Source organism: Denticeps clupeoides, chromosome 12 (genome assembly GCF_900700375.1).
Source record: "Denticeps clupeoides chromosome 12, fDenClu1.1, whole genome shotgun sequence".
NCBI lineage: Eukaryota > Metazoa > Chordata > Actinopteri > Clupeiformes > Denticipitidae > Denticeps > Denticeps clupeoides.
Window position 1 is genome coordinate 7,840,719 of NC_041718.1, and position 14,593 is coordinate 7,855,311.

At 43.5% G+C, this 14,593-nt stretch overlaps 1 protein-coding gene across 1 annotated transcript; it reads right to left on the reverse strand.

Annotated features, from left to right (window-relative positions):
* Nucleotides 1-3,756: 3,756 nt before the first annotated feature.
* Nucleotides 3,757-13,508, reverse strand: txnrd3 (thioredoxin reductase 3). Its single transcript, XM_028999232.1, has 16 exons — nt 12,957-13,508; nt 11,685-11,745; nt 10,715-10,824; nt 10,292-10,393; nt 10,115-10,187; nt 9,646-9,765; nt 9,398-9,540; nt 8,439-8,554; nt 7,822-8,047; nt 7,203-7,295; nt 6,979-7,055; nt 6,351-6,507; nt 5,950-6,057; nt 5,499-5,594; nt 5,213-5,347; nt 3,757-4,753 (listed from the first exon to the last, which is right to left on the reverse strand). The coding sequence occupies exons 1-16, from the start codon at nt 13,071-13,073 to the stop codon at nt 4,691-4,693; spliced, it is 1,797 nt and encodes a 598-aa protein (XP_028855065.1). The 5' UTR covers nt 13,074-13,508; the 3' UTR covers nt 3,757-4,690.
* Between the last annotated feature and the right edge of the window lie 1,085 nt (nt 13,509-14,593).

Sequence of the window (14,593 nt, forward strand, 5' to 3'; positions counted from 1 at the left end):
TACAATACAATTTCTGCCCCTCTACTGACACCTACTGGAACATTAAACAATCCAGAGCCAAATGTGACACTAAGAAAGGTTGACTGTTCACAGCGTAAAACCCGCGAAAGCCTGCAGGACTCATCACCACCAACGATGAGTCTGAGTACAGAGAGGAGGTACAGCACCTGGTGGCCGGAACAGCAACCTGCCTGTGAAGGTTCAGAAGACTGGAAGAGGTGAGCAGCAGACACCCCACTGCACGTCAATGGATTGGTTGTTGAACCACTGACCCCCTCTGCTGCTACAGGAACTGCCATTTCACTGGTAAGGAGTCTCTACAGTGGCTGGTGTGGACAGCAGAGAGGATCATTGGAGGCCCTCACCCACCCATCTCCCACCCCTACGACAAACACCTCATCAAGGACACTTCCCACCCCTCACATGCAATGTTCTCCCTCCTTCCGTCGGGCAGACAGCATCAAAACCGCAACGGTTACTTTCCTCAAAGCAACCACAGCCCTCATCTCACTGATAACCATAAACACTTTTACAAACATATTTGCACGTCTTTGTCTTTTCTTGTCCACAACATCCTGATCATAACTTGAAACATTCAAATACTGTCATGTGAAGGAGGACGACACAGGCGCACGACAAGCAGTAAACTCAAAATAAGCAATCTGAAATATGGCACGTTGGCCAGAACAGAACGTGCACAAACGGAGAAGCAACGTCTGAACCTAAACATCGCGTAAACGGAACAGGAACGGAATAAAGCTCGACAGGGGAGTGTGCTCTTAAAGGGACATCATCGCTCCGGTCCTGTCATTCATTGTACATTGATATACAATACTCACAATAAGTCAGGGATGTTGTGAGAGACTTGGTGGATGTCATACATACGGTGTTTGTTTCACTCCAGACTTTTTTGGGATAGAGAGGCAATTGTATTGGGGTGATACACACCTCATTTTGTGTTTTCCGTGTTATGGTCTCATTGTGTACAGGGGCCACTACCAAGAGACAACCTTTCTCAATGTGGCATCAACGTTGGTTGAAATTGGGTATAAAAAGCTGGTTTTGTCAGAAAGTCATTCCAAGTTCATCATTCAAACAGCCATGAACACACAACGTCACTTGGCAGCGTCACCTGGCCACGGTGGCAGGCAGGTGGATGTTGCTCGTGAACATGGTGTGTCTCAAAGTGTCATCAGCAGACTTGCATCAAGTCACAGAACTACTGGCAGAGTTCATGAGAGACCCGGGAGTGGAGCCCCACGAGTGACAGGCCGCAATGATGACCTAATGTATGTACTTAGACATCATTATGCCACAGCCACACAGTTATCTTACTTTATATCTGTTTATTTGTAACTTGTAGTTTTATATCTCTCGTTATTAATTAACTTTCATTAATCTGTGAAGGTTGTTGACTGATGATGATGAATGGTAGGATTAGGTGGTCCTCGTTTGGTAAATATACCAGTAGGGGGCGCTGCTGCATTAATTTTAAATACATTTTAAACAAACCCAAGGGGAAAAAAGGGTAACATTGAGAAAAAGTGGACTTTGAATTTCTTACGGTATAGATATAAATCGATTGTAAAGATTGAATGATTAACTTACTGGCTACAGGTATGGATTTACTGAAATAACACGTGTTTTCAGCACAGTTGTAATGAACTAAAACGTTTTTGGAAAGAACATTGCAGAGATGTTTAATGAGATCTACACAGCAACATCTTTACAAATGCAAGCAGCATACTGTATATATGTATATATTGCCATATGTATTTATTCATATATGTATATATTTATATGAAAAATAAGCCATGTTTAACTTGGGAATCTGTAGTTTGTTCTGCTTTCATCCTGTTTTTGCAGGATAGAAGCACCTTTGTCCATTTCTCCATTTGTATATTCACAATGACGATGCAAATCTGGCAGCATGGCTGGAGCTCAACTCCTTGAGCATGCAGGGCTCAAACGCTGCATTACACAGGCATATACACACTAATATATAGAAATGCATTAGCATATTCTTTTATGTTAAATTTCTAGATGATTAGGGATGCTTTGATAACAGATGTCTCCCAATTGCTGGGTTTTGCATTTAAAGATCTGGTTTAAAAAAAAATACAATAAAAAAAGTCCTCCCACGTGACAAAGAGCAGTTTTCTGTTACGCTGTCAGCAGGTCAGCCGTTTCACTTGCGCCACAGCGGGATCGGTTCTTTTCTGGAGGCTCTCCCACTGAGAAAGACAATGCGTGAGGCTGGGCCTGGCACAAGAACCAGGTCAGCACAGGGCCGCGGATTCGAAGACACTTCCTCCAGCTTCGCTATGCAGCATCAATAATTAACCACATAGTGCGTTTGGTGCAACGCAACTCTCCATTGGAAGAGTTTTTTTTTTTTCATTAGTCCCAATTAGATAATGGAAACTGATGAAATGTCTCCTTTTGTTGAACCTGCGCATGTGAATGATGGGTCGGCTACAAAAGCTTCACACCCTCCGTGCGCCGTTTGATCTGGCATGCGGTGGAGATCACCCTAATTAGCCTCGTTCAAATACATGCATAAAGATGGAATTAAATAGACTCTCTGATCCAGGCATAAATTGGTTTCTCCAGGTGCAAAGCCTTTGTTTTATATATAGGAAAGAAGAAGACCTTTATTCTAATTGAAATCATTGAAATATGACAACATAAATTCCATTTCTAGGATCAAAGAAATGGAATTCTTTTTGAATCTGAGAAATATACCATATTTCAAAAAGTAATGGGACACCTTGATAAGTACCGTTCTCCTGGCAAACCCAGACCAGTCCGTCTGAGTCCTGAGTCCAGACGGACTGTACTGTGCACCACCACATCCAACACTTGGTGCATAAGGTTTTAATGCATTTATTTTTTCATTTACAGCATTTATCAGTTGCTCTTATCCAGAGCGACTTACAATCAGTAGTTACAGGGACAGTCTCCCTGGAGCAACTTAGGGTTAAGTGTCTTGCTCAGGGACACAATTGAAGTAAGTGGGATTTGAACCTGGGTCTTCTGGTTCATAGGCGAGTGTGTTACCCACTAGGCTACTACCACCACCATGCATGGAAGCCCACTCCATGCGACATAGACACGTAGCTGTAGACTGCAGAAAGTTGGTGAATTCAGCACCTCATCACACACTCTGATTTTACATTGCTGTTTAGTAGAGAGGTAATAGCCTCATGACACAGGTGACCTCCTGCTCCTGTGCCATGCCGAGCTACTAAGAGTGTTTGTAGAAGCACCTGAACCTGTGCGCGTGGCATCAGCACTGAATCCTATGACACAGCTCTATGGTTTTCAGAATGGTGTCAACCCTGCCAGTAGAGTAAGAGACTGGACTTTCTGGGACGAGGAGCAATGACGTTCTTTGTGCAGCTCATAAATGTCCAAAAAACCCACTAAGACCGTTTATATGATGTTTGTGAATTGAAATGAAAGTTATTGGTTGTCACATAGCACATCACCCAGTGAAATGATGTCTCTGCATTTAACCAATACCTGAGGAAGAGAAGTGTGGGGATTGTACTTTGGCACCTTGGTGTCTGTTTCCTTACCTGCTAAACCACTGCCAACCCTCTCTATGAACGTAGATCACTCATTATTGAGAAATGTTTATGCAAATTCTAAAGGATTGGTAATATATAACATATTTTATCAGTTCATATTGGAAAGTTCCCTTTTGGGTTCATCTCTGAACTCTCAGTGAACAAACCATAAATGAGTCAGATATTGAGTACACAACATTTTATTAAGGTCTTCCAGAAATTCTCTGAAAAAGAATGATACAATGAAAGCACCTTTCAGTACATTTGACTAGCGCTGCAGCTAAGTGCTGTCAGTAAGAATATCATCAATACTGTCCATAAATGTTCAAAAGACCTACAGAATCAGATACATTATATAAAAGAGGCATACAGATACAAACAAGCATTACTTTTATGAAAACCTTCAGGAGAATTTGGTACAATTTATGTTTTTAAATAGAAATTGTATTTATGTGCAGATGTCTAAATTACTTACTTCTAACGTGTGTGTGTGTGTGTGTGTGTGTGTGTGTGTGTGTGTGTGTGCCTGTGCATAAAACCTGGTTTGCTCTTAGGTAAAGAGAACCATAAAAACGGAGAAACCAGACCCGAATGAATATATGATCCAACTAATCAGAAGAAACAAAGATGGAACGTTAATCTGACTGCACTCTTGATATACATAAATGAAATATAACTACAGATCTTACAAGGCAGACAGTGTGAACATGAGTGTGTGCATATGTGTGTGTATTGGACGTAGGTTAAGGTCTACCCCAACAGGTCAAGTCTCAGATTGGCATCAGCTCCAGCCCACCACAGTATCTGGGTTAAGGGCAAAAGCCTCATAAAAGCACTGATCTGAACGGTCCGTGCATTTCTGAGAAAGACCCAGGGGTCCCTGCAGAGTAACCCTGCTGTTCAGCGAACTGCCCTGTCTCACCTCTACCACTCAACCAGCCCTGGCCACCCTGGTCTGGCTGGTTCTGGTGTAAGGACCAACACAGAGCATGTGAATGTTTACAACCTGGGTATGTGATTGTTTTTCCTGTTTCACTGTTCTTTGGTTTGGCAGAGTCCGTGAGATTTTAGTTACTTATTGGGCATTGGACAGTTCGCTAAAACAGCAGGGTTTAACCTCAGCAGCCGGCTTGTGTGATATCTCCACCGGAGCTCTTGGTCACCCCCAGCGTTGTGAAGATCTGAAAGGGGGTAGATGAGAAATGACTGTAAACGTGTGCAGATATGACAGATCAAAAGCATGGGCATTTATTACATAAATTCTCTTAATATTTCACAATGGCCACAACCACAACAATTAACGTTAAATTCAATTAAATAAACCTTTTTTTTTTTTTTTTTATCACCACGATCTTTCCACAGTTCCCTGCATGCTGAGCTGCATGTGAGGTTACATCAGAAATTTGAACAGCATAACCACTATTCACCATTTCTTACAAAGTTCTTTAAAACGATATATAAATGGGAAGGGGGGCGCGGCTCTACACACACAGAACACATGCACACACAGATGAGCACAAAGTGTAAACTTGAACCGCAAACTTTTAGAGAAGTTGCTGTAAAAATAGATAAATAGACTTCCCCAAAGCCAGGAGCGACTGTCTGTAAGCGCTGCTTTATTTCTGAACGATTAAACTAACCTCAGCACAGGTGGGGTGGATACCAATGGTGTCGTCCAGCTGCTCTTTGGTGACTCCGCACTTTATTGCTGCTCCAAAGCCCTGAGTCACCTCTCCAGCATTGGGTCCAAGGTAATGAAAGCCGATGACACGGTTCTGATCGAAGATTAATGACCAATTAAAGTGTCAGTATAGCAGAGTGTCCCAATATTTCACAGTGCTACGGTTTTATAGAAACAGACCAAACAACTTATCAACACACAATGATTACAGACAACTGTAATTCAGAAATGAAAGGAGCGCTTACATTGTCAAGTTTATTGCAGATTATCTTGGCGTAGCATTTGTTGTTGTCCCTGCCAGGCACAGTGAACTCCAGCGGCCAAAATAGACTATGGTAAACCTACGCAAGACACGTTCAAAATATCATCATTACATTTGCAAACACTCATTTTTCATTTTGGCATTTGACCAATTTTTTTTTCTGGTTTAAGATTAATAAAAAAAAAAAATCAATTTAAATCCCCTAGACTAACACAGCAACATCTAATTAAATGGTCTAGATTTTCTAGAATTTTCCCAAAATGAATGAAAAAACTGAACAGGCGAGTGAATGAATATTCACACGGTCCTACTCTGATGCTAATCAATAATTTACACTATTATTATGCTTATTTAATGAGCCTTGTGTAGGCAACATGGTGTGACAAACCACAGACACACCAAATGAACAGAGCACATCATGTGACAAACCCTACCTCAATATTTTCCTGTCCGTACAACTCAACAGCCCTCTCCTCCGCATGACCACAGCAGCCATACTCCAGCGGGGTGAATACTGTAGTGGGGACGTTTACGTAGTCACACTAGAGTAATGACCAAAACAAATGGCACAAGTTAGCATGTGACTATAGAGTTAGAAATTCATGTCAGTTCAGCGTCTGTGTACATGGGGTTAAAATTAAAGGTGTAGAAAACTTCTAATCACAACAAATGAGATGGCTATACGAATGATCATATTTTAATAAGTTTATTTTCATTTGATCAAACTGCTTTACAGCAAGAGAACACTTGATGTTTCTACATCAGGTTGGGCAAAGCTTGTGAAACCCAATGATATCTGAACAACTCAAGGTGACTGGTCAGAAGATCTACTCACCTTAGCCATGGATCCTCCAAACAGCCTGCGAGCCAGCAGCTTGCCAGCCTGGATGGCCACCGGCGTCAGCTCCCACTTCCCCTCCAAGATGTCACCAATGGCATAGATATGTGGAACGTTCGTCTGCTCCTCATCGTTGACAGGAATTTTGCCATTCCTGGGAAAGCAGACAACAGTGCAGTGATTATGAAAATTCCTAGAGTAAGCATTAGAGGAACACAAAAGAATTAAGAAGTTCTGGGGTCTTCTAATGTATTAGTGAACTGAGAAGAATGATGCTAATGATTAAATGTGTGTGTGTGTGTGTGTGTGTGTGGGGGGGGGGGGTGCTAACACATGAGCCTCAATCTTACAAGTTCACATGATCTTAACTAATCTCTATAGCTATGGAATTTGAAAATGCTTTTACGCAGACTGCATTTATACCTCAGGCTAATAGATCAACTTTTAAGTATGACATTCTGAACCAATTATTCCTGACATCGCTATCCCAGACACTGAAACAAAATGGAAAAAACTAAAATTCACTTCTGTGAAGTGCTGTGGATTTACCTAAATGTAGGAATGTATATAGGTTATTAATACGGGGGCCTTCTCCCCCATTAACCAATGCACCAGAAGCACTTACTTTGGGTTAACCTTGACCCCAACCTTGTCCAGGCCAATTTTCCCCGTGCAGGCATCCCGACCGACAGCAATCAGCACCTGAGATACACACACACACCCACACCCACACATTTATTAAAGACCTGCTACAACCAGCCTTTGTCTCCCTGGTATTACGGCCCGTACCAGGGCAAAAACAGGAGGAAATGAACCGGGATAGACACCCACGGTTATGGGACCACTTACAGTATTGAACTCTCCCTCATAAAGCTCGTCGCTCTCTGTGGACTTGGCAGTGACCTTCAGTCTGCCAGGAGTTCCCTTTTCCAACTCCTCCACCTGTTACAAACACACACAAGAAAGCACTCGATGCTTTTCAGAGCTAGATTTCTAACCTACAGCAGCACCTTTTTATTTTTATTAACTTTACAGAAACAGGGCTGGGTTAAATTCCTTTATAAGATCTAAATAACCACAAACTTACCTTTAAATTCCAGAAATACTAAGCCACAATATATATATTTAAGTTATCTGTTTTATCTGTGTGGTTTAGAAACAGAAATGTGTTCATTTCGTTCATGAATTTTCCTACAGCTGCAAAATGTATTGCTGTTTATGGGAAAGCTGAACCATGCCAGGCCAGATTGAAATATGCAAATGACTACCCTGTGGATGGACTTCATTTGTTAGATCAATGACCAGGGAAGTAGTCCACCCCCCACCCAGGTATTACAACAGCTGTGTAAGAACGGCCTAGAAGGCTTACAGCCATTGCCTAATCCCTTCAACAGAGGACAGATGTCAGCAATATAAGGCAGTAAAGATACTGGCTGCATTACACACACACACACACACACACACACACCTTAATAGGAACAAACTTCCGGACAAATTTAATCCCGTGTTCCTCCATGTGGTCACCAATGTGGTTGGCCATTTCCTGATCAAAGCCTCTGAGCAGGATGGAGCGCACCATTACAGTGACATCCAGCCCCAGGCCAGCAAGGAAACCACCACACTCCAGGGCCACGTAGGACGCTCCAACCACCAGAGTCTTTCCAGGACAGTAGGGCAGAGAGAAGAGGTCATCACTGAAGAACAAAGAAAAACAAAGACGTTTAAAAGGATCAAGCAAACCCTTTAGCTTCCTTATGGTCTCTCAAAAGGCGGAACAATGTCTGAGAACACAGGTGATGTAATAGTGGAATAGGAAGCATAAAGACGCAAAGTTTGAAAGGTTATTACTTCACAAATGGCAGTGAGGCAGGAAGGAAAAAAATGATTTGAGAAGTAACGCATATTTACACTACACACACGTCCTCTCAATTAGCTAATCTGCCACCATAAGGGACGGTGGGGCAAGGCAAAGCAAGGCTTTGTTTACCACGTTCCCCTCCACTGGCAGTAAGGCCAAAACGTCCCCTCCCGTCACGGTTGTTGCCAGGCGTGCAGCCGCAGCAGCAGCAGGGTGCGTACACTCACCTGGTGATGCAGTACTCCTTGTCCCCCGGGATGCCGAGGTAACGAGGCCGCTCCCCGGTCGCCAGGATGAACTTCGCCGCTGTGTGGAATGTCTCTTTCCCTCGTTTATTAGTTGCCTGCGGGAGGTCAAAACTTTAATGAGCAAACATCACATTCAGAGGGTCGAGCCAAAAAAAAAAAAAAAAAAACAATAATATGGCTGCACAATTCAATACAATATACTAAGGTTAAGCAATTTTTATAGACTTCTGAGAAAACTGAGTGAACCCTTATGATTTATGAGAAAAATCATAATCCGGCAGTAATAATCCACGTTTAAGTGCGGTTTTAAAGGGGCTTCACCAGATAACTTTACATTTCACATTTATTTAAGAATGGCTTTTAATAGGTTGTGACTTAAATCCTGACATTATAATTAAGGTAATTAAACATCTACCTGTCTAACACTTAATTCAATCATGAACTCCTCTTGCGATAACAATGTTGTATCACGGTGGATGAATCATTCCCCTGTACAATGGAAGCCAGTGGAATGACAGCGATGACCACACAGTCATCCAACTGGTGAGTTAACAGTTAAGCAGTTTGTGGTCTTTCAGCCTCTCACCAGGGCTAATTATAGCCTTATTGTTTTTTTAGTGCATGTTCATCATGACATGACGAGAGTTAAGGACAGGCCATTTGCCCTGATCCTACGGAGGACCTACAAAAGTTTGCCACAATTGTGTAAAGGTATTAGTTCAAGGCAGACATGGCTTTCACCTTCCCCATATCTCAGGCCGATTGTTGCTAACACCTTGGTCAAAGATACCAAAAGACACCTCGTAATGCATCTATGTCTTGAGAGAGAGAGAGAGAGAGAGAGAGAGAGAGGGGGGGGGGGTTCCACTGTTTTGGTGGCACAAGGCAGACACAATAACAATATCAGGCAGGTGGTTCAAATGTTGTGGCAGCCTGACCTTGATTTTGTGCGGCTCGATGAACTCTGCGTAGGAGTTGACATATTTCACTTTCTTATCCTGCAGAGCCACTCTGTAGCCCCAGTTAAGCGAGCCGATGTAGTTATTCACCGCCGTCTTCATGGTGTCCCAGTTATGCTTCACTATATTGTGGAAAAAATGAAATATATATTACGTCATTAGTTGACATGGAAATGGACGGCCTTTGCTGGCTTCTTCAGAACCCTACAGTCTTTTGGGGAACCTACCAGCTTCATCAAATTCCCAGCCAAATTTGCGCGCGTCCTGCAGAGCAGTGGAGAGCAAAGCTGTTTGGTGCATCAGTTTCTTGGGAATGCAACCAACATTCACACATGTTCCACCCAGACCTAGAGAATAAAGAAAATTATGTGTCACAGAACCTTAAACCTTTACTGTCGGAAACTCAGACATTTCGTGTGTCTTTTGGTTGAAGCATTTTCCAAAGAATGTGTTAGCTATACGTTTTTAAATCAAACTGTTTAGCCAATTGCATTTTTACCATTGCCATTTTGAAGAATCTAAATGGGAGAAACCCATTTAGATTTTTTTTTTTATAGCAGGAGAAAGTTGCACCCTGAATTCTGGCACATCCTACAAGCAAGACGTGAAGCTAGGTAATCAAAACAGAACCAAAAATGACCAGTATGGGTATACAACAATACATTAATTCTGATCCTCCCTTATCAGCTTCCTTACCCCAGGTGGTGCCCTTTGGTGTAGGAACAACATAGTCCAGCACCATCACATTCTTTCCCAACAAGGCAGCTTCCTGACAAACAAAGTATATATATATATTTTTTTAAATTAATCTCACAAGCGGCTTTGTAAATACGGCAGTGCGTTATCTGAATTTGGGTTAGATCGAGTCCCCACCTTCGAGCAGGCCAGACCGCCAGACCCTCCGCCGATTACAATGAGGTCATATTCATACGTTTCCCCGTCCAGGAGCTGCTTCAAGAGGCCGTCTCTGTGGGCCTGGAAGAGACAAAGGCAGCCATGGCGAATTAGGATAACGGTTACCATAGCAATCAAGGGCAACGAATAAGCAGAGCCCAATGAGAACTAATCAAAAACACTCATGCATCATTCAAGGCAGTTGGATGAAATTGACCACTTCAAAGTACACAATCTGAGTGAGCTGGGGGGTCTGTAAGGTGCCCGGGTGGCAGTCTGGTGAATGTGTTTATAAGTGCATTCATGCAACTCAAGTGCAATAAAGACTTTATTCAACACAACCACTCTGGGCCTGATGTAAATTTGGCCAATGATGGGATCTGCTGTGTGGAAAACCGGTACCTGCATTGTTTTATCACAGCCACCAACATGAGTCTTGTTGATGAAGACGTTGGGGACTGTTTTCTGTCCAGTCATTTCCAGGAGAAGCTCCTGATAGTTTGAACCATTGTCTGTTTAAAAAAAAAAAAAAAAAAAAAAGTTCCAATGTTATCTATAGAACAAGGAATAAAAATAATAAGTTATGGCCGTTAAGAGCTCTTCAAGATTTATGACCAACCAAAAGACAGGAAGAGAACATGCAACAATAACAAACTGAAGAGATCTTGTTCTTTAGATTTGCAAAAGAGAATCCTTTAATATAAGGGACAAAGACCAAACTCTGCTGAGAAAACGTAGGTAAGAGAAAGGGGGGGGGGGGGGGGGGGGTGACTCTGAAGGGCTCACACTGACACAGCAGACTGGAGACAGAATGGAGGAGCAAACTACAGTGTTGGAATGCTGCCGAGCTGAATTCTGGGAATGACTCAGCAGATTTTCTCCCAGCAGAAGCAGTTACAGGCCTGACACTGCAGTACCGGGGTGGAGGGGGTTAATATTTAACCAATCGAGAGCGCTGAACGTGGCACTTTAACACATACTTTTATCTGCACATAGTGCTCAATGTGGCACAACATTAGAAACTGAAAGGAATTAGTCTGGGACGTCTAAAGTTACCGCGGCCGGGAAATCTTACACCACAGTGGGTTTAAAATCGCCCCCGAAGCAGACAAGCGGGGTGCAAGTCGAAGTGACTCAGCTGAAACAGTGAGAGCTACAGTTACCCAACATGGCAGGATGTGGGGGGCACTGACAACGCAGGAAAGCACCTTCTCCTTCCGGGGGAGGAACAGGATGACGAAAAAGGATGATTAGAAGTCAGTCACGTTACTAATTTATTTCCCAAGGAGAAAGGAGGACACACAGATATATATATATATATATATATATATAAAGGTTGTTACTACAGAAACATGTCATCCTCTCATCTTACCCATCAAATCCAGTTCCACCGAATTGCACTCTACATTCAGCTCCTTGAATAGATCTTTAACCTAAAAGAAAGCCAAACAAGAACTTGCTGAATAATTCTTCTCCTTAGATGGACATTCTGCTGCCTGCAATAATCAATTAGAAACACAAAGGAAAACGACATCCATACCAGAAAATATCAGTCATATAAAGTGTCTACCGCGTATTATCTTCAAAGTAATCGTCATTGTGAGACACAGCACATGGTGACAACGAAATGTGTCCTCTGCTTTTAACCATCACCCTTGGTGACATTTACATTTATGGCATTTATCAGACGCCCTTATCCAGAGCGACTTACAATCAGTATTTACAGGGACAGTCTTGCTCAGGGACACAATGGTAGTAATTGGGATTTGAACCCGGGACTTCTGGTTCATAGGCGAGTGTGTTAACCACTAGGCTACTACCCCCGGTGAGCGTTGGGCAGCCATGACAGGCGCCTGGGGAGCAGTGTGTGGGGACGGTGCTTTGCTCAGTGGCACCTTGGCTGGTCGGGATTCGAACCGGCAACCTTCTGATTACTTCCTTAACTGCTAGGCCACCACTGCCCCCATCATAATCAACTTTGCGCTGCAACTTTCTGGTAATCAGCAGAAAGATCATCTTAGCAAAATACCAAACAATGTACAAAAACAGTCAAGATTTGGTCAAACCTTCTCTGGGGCGGCAAAAGAGTATTTTTGTTTTATAGCAGGAGAAAGTGAAGTATGTTTGAGGGACCTGCTTTTTCCAGAGTCGCCTCGTTTTACCTTCATAACCGCCTTGTCATGAGTGAACGATAAGAATGTGCTCAGCATAATAGAACTTTCAGGACTGTTGGAAACAGTCCCTGATGTCTAACTTAAAGCTGGTCGAGAGAAGCCAAGAGTGTGAAATGAAGCCACCACAGCCACAGCTGCCTGGTACGGAGAGACGTGTGTTACTTCGCGGTCCTGCCGCGTCAGTTTTTGACGGGTAGCGCAACTTCGGCATGACGCGGACGCGGGAAAGGCGGAGGGTCATGCGACATGCGCAGGCTCCTTCCGGCATTAACAGGTCACAAAACCGATCACACGACGTTCGTGACAGACTAACATCGCGTTACACGAGGGCGGCGAAGTCCCGACGTGCGCAATAAACGCGCTCCAGTGGCTACGGCTAATACATTAACCGAAGCTCGTGGTCTTCTAACAAAACCTCACAGGCGGGCTAGCACACCAGCTAGCCGCGCCACGGCCGGCGACTACTTTACCTTGACGCAGTACGGGCAGTAACTTTTACTGAACACCACCACCGGGCTGGAGTCGATCAGCTGCTGTATGCGGGTTTTGAGCTCCGCCCGCCCGGCCTGGTTCTCTACGGGAGGCATGTCGGCGCGGTTAGCAAAACCCGGCGGCTACTTCAGGCTGCTGTCCGTATTTGAGATCCAAAAAAAAAAAAGTCTCCCCACCAATGAAATTATTAAAAAAACACTTTATTATGCCTATAACGCAGAACGCAGGACTACTATGAGCCGCTGAGGGGGGGGGAAAAAACTTCCAGAAAAGTTATCGCAGGAGTGCAACGTCGGGACGACCGACAAGCTCCGCCATACTGTCGCCCGCTCCAGCCGGCGTCACCCGCCAGAAACGCCGTCGCCGCACCATGCGCCGCCATATAAAGAAACGGGCCACGTCACGAGGAACGCCCACCCGCATCACGCCGTCTGTAAACAAAAACGCGCACTGTTAAATCGGTGACCAATGCCCGGCGGGTTTTTTTTTCTCTGTCTGTAACTTAAAAGAGAAAATCACAACAGGCGACCGCTTTGGACACCTATGCGTTTCCGTTCCACGGAGCGTGGGCCTGAGCGTAGCCGTGTCCGCAACGTCGACTCGTGCTGTGTAGCGGTTCGTGTACGAAAAAAAAAACGAACCGAACACGATTAGAACCGGTCCACTTCACAGCTTATTACACGACTGTTCGATACAGCAACCTCCACACGACAAAAGTGGCCACTGGTTCGTGCGTCATCCGAGTCGCCATATTGGTGCGACAATGGTACCTTAAAAGTACAGTTTTAAATATCCAAATGATGAGTTGTTAAGCACGTCGACCTGTAGACAAATGTTTAATTATTTATATGCATTTTCACAGACACGGCAGTAAATAAAAGTGTATTTGCAACTAATAGGCGGTACTAGGACATGGTATACTGTTTCAATAAGTAATTATTATGTGGCTTTTTTTTCTTTGCAAGTTACCCTGGCAGAAAGCAGCCTGTTCATTGTGTTCAGGTGTATTGTTGATATTATCTTCACCTTCTACGTCTCTGCGTGCAGCCACCCTTCATGATCTCTGGGTGTCTGGCGCCATCTTCTGGTAATGAAACCAAGCTGCTCTGGCTGTTCTGCGATGTAATAATCCTAGAGTTTGTATAACGTTCTCGAATTTGGCAGAGCGTTATTGGGCTGAATTTATTTTATTTGTTCTAACTCAACCTATTGTATTTAACCAGCTATTTTCTAAATAACATGCATGTACAGTACAGGCCAAAAGTTTGGACACACCTTTTCATTCAATGTGTTTTCTTTATTTTCATGACCATTTACGTTGGTAGATTCTCACTGAAGGCATCAAAATTATGAATGAACACATGTGGAGTTATGTATTTAACAAAAAGTGGAGACCTGACCTCCAGATGGTTTGGGGTGAGCTGGACCGCAGAGCGAAGCCAAAGGGGCCAACAAGTGCTAAACACCTCTTGGAACTCCTCAAGTACATAACTCCATGTGTGTTCATTCATAGTTTTGATGCCTTCAGTGAGAATCTACCAATGTAAATGGTCATGAAAATAAAGAAAACACATTGAATGAGAAGATGTGTCCAAACTTTTGGCTGTACTGTATG

Excerpts from the sequence above, each read along its gene's own strand:
- txnrd3 (XM_028999232.1), bottom strand. The coding sequence starts at position 13,073 with ATGCCTCCCGTAGAGAACCAGGCCGGGCGGGCGGAGCTCAAAACCCGC. Across the intron at positions 9,541-9,645 it reads CTGGGAATTTGATGAAGCTG|TGAAGCATAACTGGGACACC; the intron begins GTAGGTTCCCCA and ends TCCACAATATAG. Across the intron at positions 5,348-5,498 it reads TCTGCAATAAACTTGACAAT|AACCGTGTCATCGGCTTTCA; the intron begins GTAAGCGCTCCT and ends ATCTTCGATCAG.